The sequence below is a fragment of the Callospermophilus lateralis genome, chromosome 13 (assembly GCF_048772815.1).
Source record: "Callospermophilus lateralis isolate mCalLat2 chromosome 13, mCalLat2.hap1, whole genome shotgun sequence".
Classification (NCBI taxonomy): domain Eukaryota; kingdom Metazoa; phylum Chordata; class Mammalia; order Rodentia; family Sciuridae; genus Callospermophilus; species Callospermophilus lateralis.
Window position 1 is genome coordinate 75,107,960 of NC_135317.1, and position 22,566 is coordinate 75,130,525.

General features: G+C 37.1%; 1 protein-coding gene across 1 annotated transcript in view; it reads right to left on the minus strand.

Moving 5' to 3' along the window:
* LOC143412096 (zona pellucida sperm-binding protein 3 receptor-like) overlaps positions 1-22,230 on the minus strand; it is a 41,752-nt gene extending 19,522 nt beyond the window's left edge. The window contains exons 1-8 of the mRNA XM_076872916.1: positions 22,122-22,230; positions 20,985-21,164; positions 20,303-20,402; positions 14,529-14,614; positions 14,153-14,347; positions 11,960-12,142; positions 10,441-10,632; positions 8,719-8,919 (exon numbers count right to left, since the gene is read on the minus strand). Coding sequence (XP_076729031.1) covers positions 8,719-8,919; positions 10,441-10,632; positions 11,960-12,142; positions 14,153-14,347; positions 14,529-14,614; positions 20,303-20,402; positions 20,985-21,164; positions 22,122-22,230 — 1,246 coding nt within the window. The remainder of the gene's footprint in view (positions 1-8,718; positions 8,920-10,440; positions 10,633-11,959; positions 12,143-14,152; positions 14,348-14,528; positions 14,615-20,302; positions 20,403-20,984; positions 21,165-22,121) is intronic.
* Positions 22,231-22,566: the final 336 nt, after the last annotated feature.

Consider the following 22,566-nt stretch of genomic DNA (forward strand, 5'->3'; position numbering starts at 1 on the left):
GATACAATATTCCAGCCAATCACTTGATTTCCCATCATGGTGAATAATGTTGACTTTTTTAGCAGTAGGTTCTTTCTGGATTTAGACTTGCATTCCTGTGGCCATATTTCTTCCAGATATACCAAGTGTGAATTGAATGCCTGTTCCTATCATGGTAGGACACACAGTATTGCCTCTGATTAAGAAATTTACTTTAATAACAGCAAAAAGAAAGGCAATGGACAGTTGTTCAGGAGCTTCACTGGTCTTACCTGCTATCCCATACCACGGAAGGAACTGACCTTAGAAGAGAGTGGGATGGCCTATTGAATGACCAGGCAACTGAGAAAGGATACCATGTGGACTGGAGTTTTAACCTATATAGATACTATATCTTGTAAAATAGTACCTGGTAGTAGGAGATCCCTGAAGTGGTCCAACTAGTGAGAACAAGGGCAGATGTCACATAAAGATAGAGATGGCTGTGGAGCCCTGGGGACTCTAGTCCACAGTTTGTAGAGTTTTCCAACTCAGGCATCAGACCTGCTAATGAGTCAGCCCATCTCTAGAAGATTCCATTCCCCAGTTTTGATAACACTGCAGATGATGCTGAGTAGAGCAAAGTCATCACCCACCAAGTGTTGCTCAAGTTTTATTTATGAACAAAGTAATAGTGTTACTATTTTAAGTTGTAGGTTTGGGATTTACTATACAACAATGAATAACATTAGAGCATTCTCTCCATGACCTAAAAAATGTTTTTGAACTATAGATCAAATGCAGAAAAAGCATTTGATAAATCTCTACATGTTTTATGATAAAAATGGAAAGCACTTAGAAAATTCTAAATGGAAGGGAACTTCTGCAATATCTCTCTCTCTCTCTCTCTCTCTCTCTCTCTCTCTCTCTCTCCCCCCCCCCTTTCTCTCTCTGGTAGTGGGGACTGAAAACAGGGGTACTTAACCACTGAGCAACATCCTCAGCCATTTTTTGTGTTTTATTTAGAGAAAGGGTCCACTGAGTTGCTTAGGCCTCGCTGAGTTGCTGAGGATGGCTTTGAACTGTGATCCTCTTGCCTCAGCCTCTAGATTACAGGTATGCAACCATTGCACCCAGCTTCTGCAGTCTTATTAAAAGCTTCTACAAATATTCTACGTCAGACACACTACATGATAGTGAATTAGTAAAGAATTTCCTTCTGAGATCAATAATGAGACAGCTATCATTAACTATCAGCACTTCCATTTCACATGGAATCAGAGATCATATCCATGGGAATAGAGCACCAAATGATAGGCAGAGATATATAGACAAGCAAACAAACAACAACAACAACAAAACAGACAAATCAATAGCAGAGAGAGTGCCAAAAAATTCAAACTTTAATTATTCACCAGTGGCATAATTAGGGACTTAAAATATCTAAAAACATGTAGAAAATTTATTAGATTTTTAAGAGCTAGCAAATAATAGATCAATGATAAAAAATAAGTAATATACTTTTTAGAAATTTATATAAAAGAATAATAAAATATATAATTTTAAATTAAAGATGCCTAGGAATAAAACAAGTTAAGATGTATAAGGCCTCTTCACTGAAAGCTAATAGTAAAATGCATCCTAATGAAAATTTTCAGTAGAATTTTGGTGGAAGTTGACAAACTATTCTATCGGTGTAATTAAATACATCAAGAATTAACAACCAAGCATCAATTAATAAAACCCAAATATATGTGGTCATTTGGTTTATGACAACATGACACTACAGAGCAATGACAAAAGAATGATCTTTTTGATGAAAGATGCTACAGTTACTGAATATCCATATGGAAAAAAGACACCTGGTTCTTTACTTCACACCATAGCAAATTCATGTGGGTCATAGAAGTAAATATGAAAGTAAAAATCATGTATCTCATAAAAGAAAACATGAGTAAATATATGCCCTTGGAGGAAGCATAGACTCCTCTAGTGGGGTACAAGAAAATATTAATTGAAAGGAAAACACTTGAAATGCAGTTGTATCTTGATACATGTGGGGAATTGGGTCTAGGATTCTGACAGATCCCCATATCTGTTTAAGTCCCTTTAATAAAATGACATAATGTTTGTTTTACCAATGCATATCCTCCTGTATATTTTAAATCAGTTCTACATAATGTATAGTATCTCTTACAATATAATTGCTATGTAAATGGTTGTTACACTATTTTGCTTTGGGAAGAATAACAAGAAAAATAAGTTTGCATGTGTTCAGAACAGATGCCAGTTTGGGGGTGAAATATCTTTCACCCACAGCTGGTTGAATCCATGAATGTGGAGCCCACAAATATAAAAGATTGACTGCATTGTACTATAATCAAATTAGGAATTTATTTTTATCAAGAGACCTTAGGAAAGTCTTATGAAAGAAAAATGGATATCAGAGGGTAAGAATAAATATTTTAATACAAAGAACTTTTATCCAAATCTCTACAACTACATTTTAATTAGCCAATGGAAAAAAATAGGTGACATGAACTAATACTTAACAAAATATCTAAATATTCGGTAAACATGTGAAATATAGTTTATTGATTACCAGGGAGGTAAGTATTAGAAGCACAATTTTGTAATACTTTACATCCAGATCGTCCCTAAAGCAAAGGGGGACATTAAAACTTTCATGTCAGTGAATGGCTCCTTTCTGTTCCCCTAAACCTAGCCAAGTTAAGAAAACACTGAGAGCAAGCCTGGGCCCAAATGTTCAGCTGTATATTACCTTGAAGGACACTGGCTTCCTCCTATGCACACTGGGAATCAGGGCAAGTTAGTGTTGTCTGCAGAAAGCTATTTTCTTGCACGTATGCTGGGAGAGTTGCTTCTTGGGATAAAGGTCAGACAAGCTCATTAAGCCAGCTGATCTGACAATGTCACTGCTTCTGCAGCCAAACGTATAAGACCCCTGAGTGGGGGTGGGTGCAGAACTGAGGGCACTGTGTGGAAAGAATACCTGTCACTCATCCAGCTAGCGGCCACTGGACACAGCACCCTGAGGAAGAGGAGGCACTGCTTGACAAAGCACCCTGAGGGACAAAGGTACTATCTGTCAGCCTGTCACCACTGGCCTCTTCTTGGAGGAGCCACTGACCTCTTATATATGTTTCTCAATAAATCATGTCCCCCATGATGTCTCCAGGCGCTTTCTCTGGCCTCTCAAGAACCGGCCCCACAACTCTGGCACAACTGGCCCGTGGGTGAAACAACATCCAACAGAATTCTCTTAAAGAAGAAACACAATAACAGGCAAGTGTTGGCTAGAAAGCTCCCTTTCCAAAGGTTCCCACTTGGAAACACGCAGGTAGGGGCGACCACTTTGGAAATCTGCTGAGCAAATACATAACCACTATGAGCCAGCAATTTCACCCTTAGATTCAAAATGCATACATGTAGCAGAAGGCACATGGAAAAATGTTCATTGTAGCTCTATTCATAATATTAAAAAACTGAAAATCACCCAAATGTCTATCAAAAAAAAAAAAAAGCAAGTAAATTGTGGTATGATCCTGGAATACTGGACATGATCCTGGAATACTAACTAGAAATGAAAATATATGAATCTTAACCTTACGCAACAAGGATAAATCTCACAAATACAAGATTTAGGGGAAAAATAAGATTGAAAGAATGAATGATGTAGATTCCATTCATATAAAGTGCTAATCTCTAATGGCAAAATTGAGAACACAAGTCTTGGCCAGGGTAGAGTCAAGTCAGTGCCCTGAAGGGGATAATTTCACCAAAGCATCTGAACAATTTCAGTACGGGTTTTTTTGTTGTTGTTGTTACTGTCACTTCTTTATTTTTTTATATTTATTTTATTTTTTCAGTAAGGTTTTTCTTCTCTCTGGTTTTTATTACCAAAGAGTGTCTACTTTGAAAGTCTATTGGATTTGGACCGTTTTTCCTGCAGTCAGAGAGGCAGGTTCTGGACATGGGAGATGTGCAGTAAAGGCACTAGGGAAAGGTAGTGGTATGAACAATTTGAGTTTCCTAGTTTCCATCCTTTCTAAGGGATGTAAAATTAATTACAGGCATTGTAAACAGCAGATCTGTGTACTGGGTGTGTGATATTTATGTGGCATGCTGACTAGGATGACAACACAAACTGATATTTGATGAGTGATTATTTATTTGACCAACACTGTGAGTTAAGAAAAGTAGACGCAGTGAGATGATCAACAGTTAAATATATCTTTTTTTTATTTACAATAATCATATGAAATTTCCCAAGCCCAGAAACATTACTATAAGTGATGTGCTCAAGAGTAGAGTTGTTGAGGAGATTCTTCATATTAATTTAAAGGCAAAACTAACTCCTCTGATTTCTCTTGTTCAAAAATATTCTCCCTTAGCTTTATGCATTTATCTTTCTCTTGTTCCAAACGCTCAATCTGCAGAGACAGTTTATATATCTGCAGGGCCATTTTCACCTCTTCCGGGTTTGGAAGACACTGCATGAGTTTTCTGCCTATGATCACTTGTTCACAGCCTTCTGGAACCTCCTAAAGATGATTAAAAGAGAGAAATGAGGAGGGGGTGCATTCTGAGAGGAATAACTGGCAAAAGTGAGATTGACCTGAAGACTGGTCTATGAAAAGGAAGGGAAGTCAGAAGAGACTTTGCCTCTGATCAGGTGTCAGCTGCTGGCCAAGCCCCAATCTGCTCTTGAGCAGCAATCAGGCACAATCAAAGCCGAAAAGAGGCAAAGCAACCCAGAACACCTCCATCATGGCAGCTGTGGGATATTCTGCTGACCAACTAGAAATGGAGCAAATGCAGGACACTTACTGTAGAAGATGTGGAGTTAGGGGTCAGGGGATCTGGGCCTAGAGTAGAGATTTGGCTCTAGCCCCAGAGTCAAAAAACCTGCTTCTCCCAGCTCACCATAGTACTTTGAGATTGAAATGGCTAATTTTGATACATTAGGTAGGGATCCCGACAAAAGTCAGATCATTGTTGACAGGGACAGAACTTTGGGGGAGGCTTCCATTTTCAGGGATTGAAAGCCCAGAACTCCTCTGAATTGTTCCACTTACCTTCTTACACTTGGGCACCTCTGGGTACCAGGTTTTGTTCACTGAGCAAGTGATACTTTGAGAACCAACCACATTATAGCCAAAGTCACACTGGATGGTGATGTTTTCCATTGCAACATAATGATCCTTCTCCCTGGCCAGCCTCCCATTTTCTATCGTTGGTTTTGGACACAGAACTAAAAGGGAAACATATTTTGATTCTTGTGTTTTTTCAGAAAAAGGCATAAAAACAGTATAAGACAAACTTTGATCATAATTATACTTAGGCTCCTCAAGTTGTTCTAAAGTCTTTCATTTTTAGTACTTATAATAGTCATAAATATTTATTGAGTAATATAAGCATCTATTTTCTAAGTTTTTATTGGCCTTATCTCATTTAATCCTTGTTTCAACCATATGAATTAATTACTATTATTATTTTATCTTTATATGTACTTTTCATTGTCTCAGCCTTATTAATCTTCCTGGGTGCAGTGGAGATAGTGGCATTTGGTAGCACAACGTAGAGACAGATCCTATCTTTATTCATCTTCTTTCAGCATCAGTGACCAATCAGGATCATCACTGGGTCATCAAAAGTGGAAATGGGAAGATCATGGGGAAAATGGTGGCCATCATGAGGTTTTAGTGGACGTAATTCAACACCTCATAACTTGGGAATTTACACTTGACATTCCTCTCTCTTGGATAGTTGGAAAGAACTCAAGATTCTCATGAGAGTTTTACTAGCAACACAAAGATTCTCAAATAAAACACATTGTGTCTGGACATTCTGGAAAGATACAAAGCAACCTAGTTGTAGTGGCTGCCCTTAGAGATGGGATAATTGTATCCATAGGGTTCTGGAGTGGGAAGTAAATTTCATTTTTTAATGTCTTTGTCAATGGATTTTAAAGATTACCAGTCATGATTTAAATAATCCAAATACAAAATTAAAAGGTAAAATTTAGGAGTCTCTGATCAGCAGGAAACATTGCTCTCAATGTTTTGTAACTCTACCTTCAATGGACTATGAGTGGAACTGGAGTTACCTTTACTTTCGAAAGGTGAAGGTAGCCACCAAAAGTTTTGCATGAGTGATAGCAAATTCAACTAAAGTATATCCTTCAATACACTCATATGTAGCTTCAGGATAAGAAGGTGTCTAAGTTTATTTTCTGTTTATAATAGAATACTTCAGACTGGGTAATTTATAGAGAAAGAAGTTTATTTAGCTCATGGTTTTTGAGCCTGTGACATCCAAGAGAATGGGACCTGCATCCATTGAGTAACTTCATACTACATCATACATAATTGAAGGTGAATAGGCAAAAGAGGGCAGAGCCCACTGAACCAAGTTTTATAAAACCCTCTCTTACAATTGATTCATTCACTTCCATGACTAGGGCATTAATCTGTCCATGAGGTCTCTCTTCTCATGCTCAATTACCTCATGAAATCCTTACCTCATAATACTGTTGCACTGGTGATTGTTTTCAACACAAGACTGACTTTTGCTGTCCATATTTCTAACAACATTTTCATCACAACCACTTAAGTAATCTCTTAAGAAGCTCCAGACTTTCCCTAGTCTCTTATTTCTGGGCTCTCACCATAATCCCCTCTCAATGGTCAGTTCAGGACAATACAGGATTTTACCAGCATTTGTTTCAAGATTATTTCAATCTCCACCCATTAGCCAGTTCAAAAACCACTTCTACATTTTTATGTATTTGTTATAGCCACAACCCCATTCCTCAGTACTGATTTTCTATCTTAATTCATCATCTGTTGCTCTAACTGAATGGCATACACTGGGTGATTTTATAGAGAAAAATTGTTACTTAACTATATGGTTCTGGAGGCTGGCAAGGGCCTTTGTGCCATGTAACAATGTGGCATAAGATGAAAGAGTGTGAATAAGCCAATGAGAGAGAGCAGACCTAGTTGAACTCACTTTTATAACAACCCATTTGCCTGATAACTGAACCACTCACAAAATAATGGAACTAATCCATTCATAAGGGCTTCATCCCTTGGACCCAATCACTTCTTAGAGGCCCCATGTCCCACTGCATACTAATGTTGGACTGGAGATTAAATTTCCAACAAAAGAACTTTTGAGACAGATAATCAGACTAAAACAGCAGTATTTAAAGACACTTCTTATGATGTCTAGGGGAAATTCTGGAAGGTGAACTTCACATTTGGATGGTGAAAGAGAGGGAAGAGTTTGAGCTTATAGTTTTATATTAAGAAGACTCCTCCAAGTCTGATGATTTGGTTTTTATCCGTATTATTATTGTGTTATAATTAAACACAATGGTAGGATCCATTGGTACATATTTGTGCATGTTCATGGTTTAACAGTATACATTTGGCCAGTATCATACCCCAGTATTTTACCTTCCCCCCACCTCCCCTTGATCCCCCTTTTCTTCTACTCTAGTGATCTCTTTTCAATTTTCATGAGATACTTGTCCACTCCTGCACACAAAGTTTTCTTTTCCTTTTTCCTCTCTAACTTCCAAACACGAGAGAAAACATGGCCCTTGACTTTCTAAATTTGGCTTATTTCATTTAACATAATGTCTCCAGTTCCACTTATTTTCCTGCAAATGACATAATTTCATTCTTATTTATGATTGAATAAAACACCATTGTGTATATATGCCATATTTTCTTTATCCATCTATTTACTGATATAAAACAAGACTGATTTTATAGTTTGGCTATTGTGAACCATGTTGCTATACACATGGATATGCACATATCATTATTGTATGACGACTTTAATTCTTCAGAATAAATACTGGGAAGTGGTAGAGCTGGGTCCTACTGTGGTTCCATGCCTAGTATTTTGAGGAAACTCCATACTGATTTCCATTGTAGTTGTACTAATTTACCATCCTACCAACAGTCTCATCCACATTCTCGGGGCCCAAGTCTGGTGATATGTAGCAGGTTCCAGTGTTCCCATTCAAATTCTGTCCCCTTGGAGAACTTGGCAAAACTCAAAACAATCCCATTGCTTTCAATGTGAAATGCTCGGTGGATAAATACTTGGTGGGAGAAAAGCAACTTGAGTTGAGAGAATTCTCCCTTTTTATAGGAAATATTTTTCAACATGGATCACAGGAATTTGGGGATGAAAGGATGAGTTCAGCGACAGAGTCCTGGTTAAATCATTCTCAATAGACTTCAGGCTAAGTTCAGAAATGTTCATCTGTGGAAAGTGTAAAGACTTCAAATAGATGCAGGATCCCCAATCTTTCTCCGGCTTCCCATAAACACAGCACCATAAGGACATAACTACTGAGTGTTAGAATTTAGACAATGGTTACAGTGTTGAACCAAAGACTGTGAAATAATGGAATAGTTCCATTGGAAGGGCACTGTCTCAGGTTTCACAAAACTATGTGAAAGTTTTCAATGAGTTGAATGCACTGGGGGTGATAGTCCTATGTTGAAGGATGATTTCTGTAAATGCTGAAAAACTCAACAATTTTGAAATGCTGTATTTTCTAAAAATGAAATAATTTAAAAATTATGAACATTTATTTAAAAAAAAAACCTTTATAGAAGAACGATCCTTTATTTACCTGATTTTAAGAAGCTAACTCTTCTGCAGGACTATATTTGAAGGATCCAAGGAAATAATAAATTCTCTCAAAATTCTTACCTGGTTTACATTCTGGAATTTGAGGCTTCCAGGTGCCATCTTCTTGGCATGTACTCTTTCCATTAGAAGAAGCAGTGTAGTAGCCTTCTTCACACATATAGAAAATAAAGTCTCCAGAAACATAGGCACACACAGTAGTGAAATCCCTCTTTTCACGTACGATTTTGATTTTCTCCAGATTTGGTGTTGGGCAACACATTTCTGATAGATAAAAATGGATGTTCAAGTTTAATGAAATCACAAGGGAGATATGCCTTTGGCTAAAGCTCTGACTCTGATTCCAATAATCCAACTCATTGAAGCAGAAGGTCGAATTTTGGTTTTGGGGAGTTGAGGGAAAGATAAACCTCTGAGAATTCTTTTCAGCCAAAATGGGATGAAGTTCTGTCATTTGCAGCAAGTGGATGGAAGTGGAGATCATTAAGTATGAACTGCAGAGCCCAACACTGAAAATTCAATACCTCATTTTTAAAGACTACTAATGAAGAATAAGGTCAAAGGAAAATTAGGTAATAAAGTGTTTTGGAGAAGCCAGGCATTAACATACAAATATTGCATGATTTTACTCATAAATGGAATGTAAAAAGTTAGTCTCATAGAAGCTAAGAGTAGAATAGTAGTTACCTGAGGCAGGGAGAGTGGGGAGGTGGGAGAGATGAGGAAAAGTGGCTCAATAGGTGACCAAATTAAAGTTTACAGGAGAAATGAGTTCTAGTGTGCTATGGTAGAGAAGCATGGCTAGATAACAATAATACACTGACTATTTCTTAAAAGCTTAAGGAAAGAATTTTTAGTGGTTCTACCATAAAAAAGTAATAAATGAGATATTTATGCTTACTTGATTTAAATATTGCACAATTTATATGTATTAAAACATCACATGGTAACCCATAAATATTTCTTTTTTGTGGAATAATTTTTAAAAGGAAAGAAATTGAAGGAAAAGTTCTACCAAGGGGATCTTCTCCAATTCATGAAAATTTTCAAGTAATATAAAAATATCAAGTAATATAACTGTTTGGTTAAAGTGCTACCACTTAATTTGCCTTTGACTTCTTCATTATAAGTCTTTAAAATGAGGAATTGATTTTGCAGTTGTGGGCAATGTAGTTCACATTCTTCGTTTTTCCTTCAATGAGAAGTAGATAAACAGTGGGGGTGATGACATGAAGAATTAAAGACCCTATTAGAGTATGAGGTTGAGATGACCCATGCAAACACAAACTGAAATAAAGCTGTTAGAGGTAGACTAAATATAAAAGTAAAATTTAAAGATAACTATAGTATAAAGAGGGTTATTACCTATACACTAGTAAAAAGTTAAATTCATCAGGGAAACAAATCATTCTAAATATGTATTCATTTAATAATGCCATCTCAAAAAAGTTTATTTAAAAAAAACACTAAAAAATTAAAAAACAAATCCATAATTAAATAAATCTTCAGTGACAGAGAGACAAGTAAATAGGTATAAATTTGAACAGCAACATAAAAAAATTTAGAAATAACTGACATACATAAAAATCACAAAATCAACAACTACAAAATACATATATTTTAAAGAGCACACAAAACATTTATAAAAACTGGATATATCCTATGCAATGAAGCCAAACCTGGAGAATTTCAAGGATCATGCTTAACATTTTTAATAGACAAGTAGACACACAAGCACATACACCAGGGGGGAAAACAAAACAAAACAAAACAAAATTCACTTACTCTCACATCCTTTGGAAGCTGTCCATATCAAATTTTGCTGACAAGTCACAGTCAGCTCATCTGCTGCGTGATAGCCAGGCTTACACTGATATTTCAACTTTGTCCCAATTTCAAATAATTCCTGAGTTTTCTGAGCATAGATATGTTTCTCCAAGAAAGCACCAGGAATTTCTGGTAAGTCTGAACAACCATCTGATCATAAAGGAAACACAAATGTAAAAGAAAACTGTTATAGGGATTTCATGTCACACATGCAAAAAATAAAAGAAGATCACATACTTATTAATAAAAAAACAGATGGCAAGATTAATGGGAATATCAGAAAGAGACTTCACAGCATTACTGCCTGACAGATTGATGTCAAGCATTAAATGCACATAATCTTGACGTGGCTATTACTGAGGGATTAGTACTTCCTGCCACTGTACAAAAAGGAGACAGTTCTAGGTGTTGGTCCAACTCTATAGGACCTTATGTCTCCCTTCCAATTCATTATCATTCAGGATGACCCATGTTCAGGAGAGGCATTAGGATCCCTCAGAATGCACAGCAGACGTTTGCTCTAAGGAAAGTCTTTCACTGGTATCTTTGCCTAATGGGAAATGAAAATAAGAGGCATTTCCCTTGACAATTTGACGGTCACCTGGAATTTCAGAACTGGCCTCAAATCAAGCCCCATATACATATGTGCACCTGAGCCTATGACCTTGTCTTTCTTCTACTCAACCTTGCGTCAATGGTTCATGGGGATTGATGAGGGGATGGGTATCTGTCAAGTTACATATTCATTGTATTTCATTGCTGCACATTTTGAATGATGACTAACTTCTTGTGGTGGCAGAAGGGAATAGATAAGCCTCAATACAATGGAGACTTCCACCACTGATAACCATGTGAACTTGGGCCATTTCCTTAATGTCTCTCTCCGTTTTCTCCTCTTTGAAACAGGATTAAAAACAGTAACTCTTTTTTAGGACTGCTGTGAATGCTGAGTGAATTCATAGCTATTAAGCACTGAGATACTGTGTGCATGTAGGAAGTGCTAAGTCAATGTTAGCAAAGAGTGTCCCTAATGTTACCAGCGATCTGTAGATATTCACAGTGTCCAGATCTCAAGGCAAATGCTAGCCCATAAAGCACCTCTGTGACATTAAGAAAGGAAATACTAGATGGAATTTTATTTCCATCTTTCAAGAAATACTCATATTTTGTTCAATTCAGGGGAATGGGAAATTTTTCTATCACCTCCTGTAAAACGTTTACAATACATATATAATCTACAGTATGAACAAAGTCATTGACATGACAACTATATGATATATATTAAACCTTACAAATAATATCAAGAGATTATTAAGAAGAAAATCTTCCTTCTAACAAGAAAATTGGGGAAAAGTATATTTAATTTATATGATTATTGGGTTTTAAATAGCCTTGAGCCCAGAAGGATGCCCCCACACTCATGCTTCTGATAACTTCACATGACAAATATTACAGTCCCTTCATAGTTTATACTCACTGAGTTCACAGGTGGGAACAGAGGGGTACCACTCATTATGAGCTTCACAGTGGATTAAATTACTCCCTCGGAGGACGTAACCTTTCTTGCAGCTTATCACAATAGAGTCTTTGTGAGTATAGAAGGGTTTGAATCCAGAGATAAAGATTCCCTTTGGAATCTGTGGCTGATGGCAGAATATTTCAACAGGAGTATAGAAAAAGATATCTGAGAGAGAGAGAGAGAGAGAGAGAGAGAGAGAGAGAGAGAGAAATAAAGATGTGATGGTGAGTTTTGGTATATCTCCAAGGAAGGTCTTATACAACTTTCTATTGAGTAGGTACACATAAAATATTTTAAAGCTTTATATATTCCTTCAGTCTCTCAAGGAATCTCAGATAACTGAGAAGTCATTGTATTGGTCATTGTAGATAAAGTGCTCCAACTTTCTCATTGATAATAACTAGCAATATCTAAACTTGCAGCTTGAATCTCCAAGTTCCCAGATCTTCCCATTATCATGGCCTAATTTCCAGATTGATCACTACAGAAAGCAGTATGGAGATTCCTTAGAAAACTCGGAATGGAACCACCATTTGACCCAGTTATTCCATCCCTCACTTTATATCCAAAGGACTTAAAATCAGCATGCTACAGTGATGTATCCACATCAATGTTGACAGCAGCTCCAATTCACTAATAGCCATGTTATGAAACCAACCTAGGTGCCCTTCAACAGATAAATGGATAAAGAAAATGTGGTATATATACACAATGGAATTTTAGTCAGAAAAAAGAATGAAATTATGGCATTTGCTGGCAAATGGATGGAACTGGAGAATATTATGCTAAGTTAAATAAACCAGTTCCCAAAAAACCAAAGGCCAAATATTCTTTCTGACATGTAAATGATAACCCATGATAAAGGAGGGTGGGGAGAGGAAGAATAAAATTCTATTGAATTAGACAAAAGGGAATGAAGGGAATGGAGCAGGGAGAGGAGTAGGAAGGAGAGTCGAATTAATTGGACATAATTTTCCTATCCTTGCATTTGAATACATGACCAGGGTAATACCACATCATGTACAACCACAAAAGGATCCTAATTAGTATAAGTCATACTCTATGTATGTATAATAAGCCAAACTACATTCTACTGTCATGTATATCTAAAAAGAACCAATAAAAAAAATTTCCAGGTTGATTTTGGTTGTGGATGAGTGGCCCATAGTAATGACATGGTGATCATGAAGAGGCAACTAGGGCACCTGAGAGCTGCCTCCCAAACAGAAAAAATGCCACCCATGTCCCAATCCCCAACCAGCCAGGCATCGAGTCCCGGCAATCCTGCCCCATGGATTTCTTTTGACTTCTTTCCAGGCCCACTGCCATCGCTATAGTTGAAGCCCCCTTTACTTCTTGTCTGGATGGTAGCAACAGACGTACCTGTCAGTTGTGTTGGCCCCACTTAAATTACCACGTATTCAATGCCTCCCCTTCACCTTACTCTGAACTCCTGAGTGGCACACAGGCTGTTCATTGCAAGACCTTTGCCAACCTTTCCAACTTCAGCTCCTGCCTTACTACCTCCCACAGACCTGACTCCAAGCATTTTCTACTCTTTTCACGAGGAAGCTGTCCTGTTCTAGTGTTGGTGGATCCTGTACTGAGCCAGGAAGGAGTAAATGATACAGAGTTTTTAAAGCACTTTGTCAAAAAGAAAGATGGCTAAACTGCAAGTTGAGTTATTACTGAAACTGGCTGGACATCTCTTTTCGCTTCCCTTGACAGTTTGGAGTCAGGTATATTCTTTATCCTTTCCTATTAACCTGCTGAAATTGATACAGTTCTGTTAGCTCCATAGGCATGAGTGGTTGATATTACTAGTGTCACCCTGTGTCTCCATTTCATCCAGGATCAACAGAATTTCTTGGCATGAGGCACAAACAAGTTTTCCAGACTAGCAGTGCAAAGAAGAAAGAGCTTGAGAAACTTTTGCTATAAAAAGTGCAGGAGATATTGCTATGACTTCTTATCACAGCATAGTCTATGCAACCCCGACTAACGTAGCATGTAAGAAGGCTGAACCCGAGTCATTTTATCACTGAAACATTTAACTCTGTCTCTAAGACCTTCTATTTCCTCCTGGAAATACATTTCCCATTTTTCTTTTAAACAAGAGAACAGAGAATTCAAATGCATTATGTGTCTTACTTTTACATACAGGAGGGTTTGGTCTCCAGACACCTAATGTTTTATTCTCTACCATGCAGTAAATGGTGGCATTGCCTATGAGTGAGAAGTTGGGATCACAGCTGTAGGTGACAGAGGATCCAAATGTGTAGAGGTCTTCATCTCCACCACCGTGCTTCCCGTTACTGATTTCTGGAGGGGACTCACACTTGACAACTGAGAAGAGTGAGTGAAGAGAAAGAAATATCAAAAGAGCATCACGACAAATCTAATGTTTCTGAAAATGAAAACAGAGAGAGGGCCCAAGGGGAATTGGAGGTTCAGAGAGTGATAGACCCAATAAGGTTTAGATTTGTATTGAATAGGAAAGAAATCTCTACTTAAAATCTTTACTTACTTACACATTCTGGGAGAGGGTCACTCCACTCAACCTCGTTACCTTGGACCTCACACTGACTATTCGTTGAACCAATGAGGACATACCTGAAAGAGGTCAAAGATTCCAGTGGAATTTATCTTACTACAAACAGTAAGATAAACTGCCAACGGGCTTCAGACAAGTGGGAGTTTTATCCACGATTAAAAAAATAAAAGCAACGTCATCTTCTTGATTATTTGGGGCAACTTGCAGTTCAATTTCATCGTATCAGTCAGAGAGCACATTTACTCATTTAAAAAACTTTTCTTATTCATTTAAATATTATTACTAATATTTAAATATTATTGGACATAATTTCTCAAACATCAGATAGTACCAATCCCTAACCAAGCTGTACATCCCCAGATCTTCATACTCAGATATTATACATGTTTCCTAATAAGCTAAAAAACAAAGAGTGCATAGCAGGAAAATGGTTCACTTGAGCTTCTTATATAATTTCTTTGGAAATAAACGATCAAGACACATTACAGATAAAAACTACTTTGACATCTGATTCAGAGCTTTCTTCTGATTTCTGAAGCTCAGCTTACTCTCATAAACCATTAGCTGCCTGATTATCATCTCATAGTTCTTGCTCTTGACAAGTCCCAGTCTTTCTTCAGGCTGTTTTCATAAAAAAACTGTTTTATTTTATTTATTTAGGGCTGTTTTCCCTGAATATCAATGAAAATTTTATGAATAAAATATTAATCAAAAAACAGAAACACTCTAAAAGAAAAACATACCATGGTCAAATGAATTTGTTTGATTAGGAAAGGATGCTTTAAAATGAGGAATGATATCTTATACATTGTTATAAACCAAATATATGTGCTTGCCTCTTAAATTCACATGTTGAAGCCTTATTATGAATGTATTTGCATATGGAAATAATTAAGGTGTAGGAGCATGGGACTCTGATCCTTATAAGAAGAGACATCACTGAGCTCTCTCGCTTGTGCTCTCCCTCCACCTCCATCCTGTTACAGCGCACAGGCCCGGTGACCAGCTGAGGCAGCCACAGCAGTCCTTTCTCATCTGGGTTCTTGCCCAGAAATATTGCTCAAAATAACAGGGATGTTTATTAGAAGGGATAGGGAAAAACCATGGGGGTACATGCCTATAATCCCAGCAGCTTGGGAGGCTGACGCTGGAGGATCCCAAATTCAAAGCCAGCCGCAGCAACTTAGGGAGGTCCTGAGCAACTTAGGGAGACCCTATCTCTAAATAAAACATAAAAAGGGCTGGGGATGTGGCTCAGTGGTTAAGTGCCCCTGGGTTCAATCGCTGGTACAGAGGAGGAGGAGAAGATAAGGACAGCATGCTCCTCCTGGCCTTCAGTTTTATTGGAGGTCCCAGGGAAGTTTCCACAGAGTCCTTCCCAGGTCCACATTTTGACTTTTGACTGACAATGTAGAATCTGCTTGGACGGCCTCAAAGAGAGAATGGTGTGGGGCTCACAAAGTTGAAGTTTTTGAGGAAATTGAGTTCCTCTATTTTTTGCCTCAATTTCCTGTCCCCTCTATCGTAATTTATTACCTTTTGAATAGCTCCCAGAGAACTTTGTGAGGTCTTGATGTTGTGGTTGCCAGGGTGATTGGGGATTATGACACAGTTTAGGTGATAAGGGAGAGTCCAGGCTACCTGAGGGAGTGTGACATGACCTTGAAATGTCTGGGGGAGGTCTTAACATACTAGACCCCCCATCTTCCTCATCTTCCAGGTGCTTGTCTCTCAGCTAGGGTCCCCTGTGGTTCTCAGTCACCTGTAAGTGTCCTTTCCATCGTACCCTTTATGACTGACTAGCTATCTAACAATCCTTCACACCACACACCAAGGAAGGGCCATGTGAACCAGGCGTGGAGGCGCACACCTGTAATCCCAGCGATTTGGGAGCCTGAAGCAGGAGGATCACAAGTTCGAGAACAGCCTCAGCAACTTAGTGAAGCCCTGAGCAACTTAGCAAGAATCTGTCTCAAAATAAAAAATAAAAAGGCCAGGGATGTGGCTAAGTGGTTAAGTACCCCTGGGGTCAATATCTAATATTAAAAAAAAAAAAAAAAAGCCATATGAAGTCAGAAAGATGTCTGCCGTCTGAGAGCTCTCACCTGGGCCTAAACTTTGACAGACCTTGACCTAGAAGCTATGAAAAAGAAATCTCTATTGTTTAAGTACTCAGCCTGTATTTTGTTAGGGTAGCCTGAGAAATAAATATATAACATGATATTATTATATCTAAGACAGTCAGTCTCTTGATAGACATTAAAATGATATTGAGAAATAAATTGACAATTAGCCTTGTCAAAAATTTTCAATAAAATAGATTAGGCAGAGATACAGCACAACCAAAGTTAAATTTAAAAATGCTAAAATTAAGAATAATAAAACAATGTCTAGTGTATCAGTATATTACTTGAGATAATTGCTAGCATAATCAATACGAAATTTAAAAAATAAAATTGGGAAAAAAGAAAGTAACAAAATCATGTTCACATTACACAATTACGGTACATGAAAAACACAAGAAATTCCAACTAAAAACTAGTGCAAATAATTAAGAGAATGCAGAATTATCTTGTATATGAGATTAATATAGAAATCAATAGTTTATACATATAAACATAAAATTTGTTAGTAGGTATAATGGAAAAAAGGACACCATTTGCAATATCACAAATAAGATAAAAATAATATGAGATACCAAAGAGTAAACATTAAAACTGAAAAATGTGAGTTGGGAAATCTTTAAAACTATCCTGAAACTCACTCTCCTCTCTCTCTCTCTCTCTCTCTCTCTCTCTCTCTCTCTCTCTCACACACACACACACACACACACACACACACACATACATTACCCCCCACATATACATGCACACAAAAGACTAGAACTGACATATAGGCATAATAAAGCTTTGGTTTTGAAGCTTCAGCATCATACTATGTCTATTTTTCCAAAGGCCATTTAAAACTTAATCCAATTTATTAAAAGTAAAAATCAAATAATTGAAAAGTTTGTATAGGAAAATAAATATAGTCAGAAATACTAGTAAAAGCAGAAGAGAAAGAGGGTATACTTTTAAGTTATGTTACATACTATAAAACTCAGAAGAGAGAGGAATTCATTGTGTGAATTTAGAGACAGACTAGAATCATTGAATAGAAAGTCCCAAACAGAATCACATAACACTTGAGAATTAAATATATTGTTTTAAAAAATTAACCCATATTAATGGATTAAATATGTACTTTTAAATAAATGATGCTGAAATGATCTGAAAACCATCCAGAGAAAGAAAATTGACAAAATTCTACAGACATTCTTTATAAATACCTCCTAGCAAACGAGGGATACAGGAACATTTTCTCAACTTGATAAGGGGCATCTATAAAATCCTACAGCTAAGGTATATAATGGTGGGAGATTGAAGTTTTCTCTCAAAGTTTGGGTACAAGGCAAGGATGTCAACTCTTAACAATGCTATTCAACATAGGGAAAATATGAACAGATATTTCACATAAAAGAACATAAAATAACAAATAAGCACATATAAACATACTCAATCCGACATCATTAACTATTACAGAAATGCAAATTAAAAGCATAGGTCCCTATCATTATATTTGTCAGAACAGTTAAAGCTAAAAATTTTGAAACCACCAAATGCTGGCGTGAGTGATATGGATCCACTCATGTATTTTCTGGTGGGAATGTAAAATGGTACATCCTCTCTAGAAAACAGACATGCAACTATATGATGGTTACTAGACTTGAACCACTGTGTCTCATAAGTTGCATTTCTTGACATTTGATCCAGACAAATGAAGACCTAAGTTCAGACCAAAAAAAAATCTGCAGATGAACATTTACAGCTGCTTTATTTATAATAGACACAAAGGAAAGAATTCAAGTTTCCTTCAATGGATGAATGATGAAGAAAATTCCATAGAATGGAATTGTTTCAACAATAAAATGTAAAAACTTGATGCACATAACACCACGGGTGCATATCAAGAGAACTGTGCTGAGTAATAAAGAGCCGATGACAAAAGGTTACATTCTGTGTGATTTTGTGGATATAGCACATTTGAAATGACATAATCATAGACAGAGGAAATGGACTAGAAGATTCTCAAGGTCAGAGAAGAAGAAGGGAGGGTGTTTGCTATGGAAAGACAAAATCTGTATCTTGACCGTGGCTGCGGTCACACAAATACACAAATAAATATGTTTAAATTACATGGAATGAAACACACTCACAAATGAGTGTGTGTAAAATGAGTGAAATCTTAATAAGTTTGATGGATTGTATTAACATCAACTTTCTTTTCTCCATATTTTTATTGGTACATTATAATTGCTCATAATAGAGCAACCCATATCAGGTTCCTTCATGCTCTACTCTTTTATACTCATTCTTCCTTGTCCATGGATTTCGTTCTTCAAATTTCTGAGACAAGAGGGGCATGGCAGGTGGCTGGGATCTGCAGCAACACTACAGCAGCTGAAAATCTAGTTTCATCTTTGGGGGCTCCTTCAGGGTCCTTTGGAAGGCATGATCCCTGACCTAAGTACCTTGTCTAGTCATCCACCAACTGCCACACCGTGGATCTCTGGACTTCCCTCATGTGCAAGATGCCCAAACTACAAATGGAATCCAAAATGAAATCCCCACCTACCAGGGGCCCCTAGATAGACTTCCATCAGAGGATCCTGTGCTTGTTCAATACCCATTTTCAGCCTGAAACTGCCAGAGTGTTCCTCCCTCCTTTCCCCTAATAGCAGTTAGGGGCACTTCTTCAGAAGGGGGATTGAATAGGCTGGTACAGATAATGGGCCCCAATTAAAGACCTTTTAAAATGTAAAGACCATTCCATGAAGTTAACCTGTAGAAAAATTCCAAACATTCCAGCCAATTCCCTTGTTCTGTGGAGAGGTAGGGAAAAGGGAGAAGGGACAGACCTGATCGAAGGCTACCGAATCCTAGGCTAACAGTAGCCTTAACTCTTTTCCAATACCTGTTTAACATAGATTTTTGACCACTAGCCTTGGTATTTTCCCAAGACTTGATTAGCATAGGTATTGACCAATGTCCCTGCTCAGTAGCTATATAAGCCCCCCTAAACTAGTACAGCTAAGTGGCAACCCCTATCTGGTTCCCTCTTGCCTTGTGAGAGTTGCCTTTTCTCCTCACTGGAATAAATCCTACTCTTTTACACTCAATGAACATTAATTATTATTATATACAATAGTGTATAATTATTACCAATTTTAAAGGACACAAAACCCTTCGTGAGAGCTCTAGTCTCATGACCTAATTGCTTACCAAAGTCCCTATCTCCAAAAATGATTACATTAGAAATCAAGATGTGAATTTGGGGGGAACATACTGTTTTAGAAATAAAATATTGTTTATAGCAATATTATTAAGAGAAAAAAAAGTAACAGTAAAATTCAAAATAATGCATGCAGTCAGATATCTTATATGTAAAAAGGAGGCAAAATATTGACAAAAATATTTGTACTTGGTTGTATATATATATAAATAAACCCCAAGAAGATAAATCAGAAAATAACCAAAGTCACTTACTGTCAGAAGGCAGAGAGAAACAGGATGAATGGGACTGGGTAGAAGCAAGAATTCTTGATGTAGACATTGATACCCAACTTTTATTCTTGAAATACAAATGAATTAACTCCTTATGAAAATTAATACATAAGGAGAATTGCTTCTAGTCTACCTTACACTTACCCCTTTGAGCAGCTGAATTGTATGGTTGAACCAAAAAGAAAATCAGTCATAACGTCCACTTTACCATTGGTTAACTCTCCTGGGTTCCTGCATTGTTTCTCTAGTAAGCAAATTAAATTAATGATTAGTGATTCCAAATGTTCACAAGAAATAACATCAGAAAAAACTCTGGTAGATTAACTTTAACTCCTGCTTCCAGATACATCGATATATGCTTCAATGCTTACTTCTGATTGTGGCTCATTGAATTTGTAGTATGAGGGGAAATAAAAGTAAACACATTCTGATGTATTTTCAAAGAAAAACTCTGTGCTTAATTATATTGGCTTAATTAAATCTCTGTGATTACACAATATAGGCTGTGACATATTGGCCTGATGTACACATAGTTGTATTTTCTCAAACTTGCATGCCTTGGCCATAGGAAAATAAAAGAAAAAAGAAAATTCTATTTCCTTACTGTTAGAAAAATATCTCATAAATTGTTTTTAAAAGAAAAAGAGAAAAACATCTCACGGTGTATCCTCAATTGACTTCTTCCATGTAGTATAGGTGTTGTTAATTTTCAACACTACTTACAGATTTTCATATGACTTTGACTTTGACTTTTTTTATGACTTGACTTTGTCAAGTTCCTGTTCAACTTTCTGGAAACAAAGTAAGAAGAAATGTTGATATTTACTGATACAAAAGATACTGTAGATCCATGCACCATAAGCACCGCAAGTGACGCGACTGGAATTGACTCTCCTGTAGCCAGAGTGACAGGCGTATTTCAGAACAGTTCCAGCTTTGAAGTTGGACTCATACAAGTGGCTGAGTGGAGAAGCAAACTGCAACTTGGGTGGAAGACCGCAATCACCTGGACACCAAAAAGACAAGGAGCACCAACCGGAAGTTATATCTTGCAACATGACATCTCAGTGTTTGAATAGTTAAGATTTTTAGACCAGGTAGTGGATTTTTTATCATGCCTCCCCCATTGTTCCAAAGGTTAATGAATACAAAGAGTGATCACCAATGTATGCTTTTTAATTAATGACAATATCAAAAGTAATTTAAAAAAGACAAATAAAATGACATTCATCCTTTCCTGATCAAATGATAAACTGTCAAAACAATAGGAGAATAGAACTGAATTTCCTTATTCTCTCAGATTGCCCACATCTGCCTACTCAGAATACAGGTAGGTGCCTATGTCATGCCATGTAACACTGCCTCTTGCCTTCGTAGAAACACTTGTTTTATTAATAAAAAGCATCATATAAGATTAGTTACCTCAGGTGCTGAGATAAGAAGCAGCCCTTCATTTGTGTTCTTTTGGACTTTTGGGTTTTGACTAGATTGCCTACTCAAAAATGAAAATGTTTTTCAAAGCATCACAATGTGGAGAATGTATGAAGCCCTTGGAAAATAAAAAAAAATTAATTCTACTTCCCCAGCAAGAATTAAATAAATTACTATATTATCTTCTAAAGGCCTCAGCAGAATTATCTCCATGGGCCCTACATTTTGAAAACCCACACAAGCAGTGAGAGTTCTTCATGATAGTCTGGTAGGTAATAATACGTTTATTCTAACTCATGTTTATTTGAAATTAGATTGTTTACAGACTTCTGGAGAGAAAATTCTAAAAGGGAGTATCAAAAACATGTATGAAACAATCCCTTTGTGGGTTTATAACAAATATCCCTAAACTCCAAGGTCATACATATGCCCCACAACATATCTGAAGAATATCTGTGAGGCATCTTGGAAAGTAGGGTGTGTGATGAACTCATTATATGGTGACGATCTGGCCTGTCACCCTACTACTCACCCAGGACAGTATCCAGCAGAGCAGTAACCAAAGTCAACTGGACAAGAATTGAGCCGAAGACCTTCCACATCCCAAGCCTGTGGGGCGTGGTGCTCTGGTGGGAGCGCATGATCTGAGCCTCTTTGATATTTTTCTGTTGAAAGATCTCAAGTAAAAAAGCAGTCAGTGAACTTCCACTTGTCACAATGTACTAGGAAACATCATCTTCAAAGAGATTATAATAAAAGCGTAATAAAAAAAGTAAGAAAACATGTAAGAAAAGACACTAAATAACACTATTTTCAACAAATAGCAGTTAATATTATCTGCCTTGGGGGCCCCCCATCAGGTGACTAGTTAATTCTGGATGGAGAAATGACAATGGTTTTCTGGTGGTGTTCTTCATCTGTGGTAGATGTTGTGAAACTTGAATTGTTAGGTGAAGGACGTTCTATGCCAGATACAA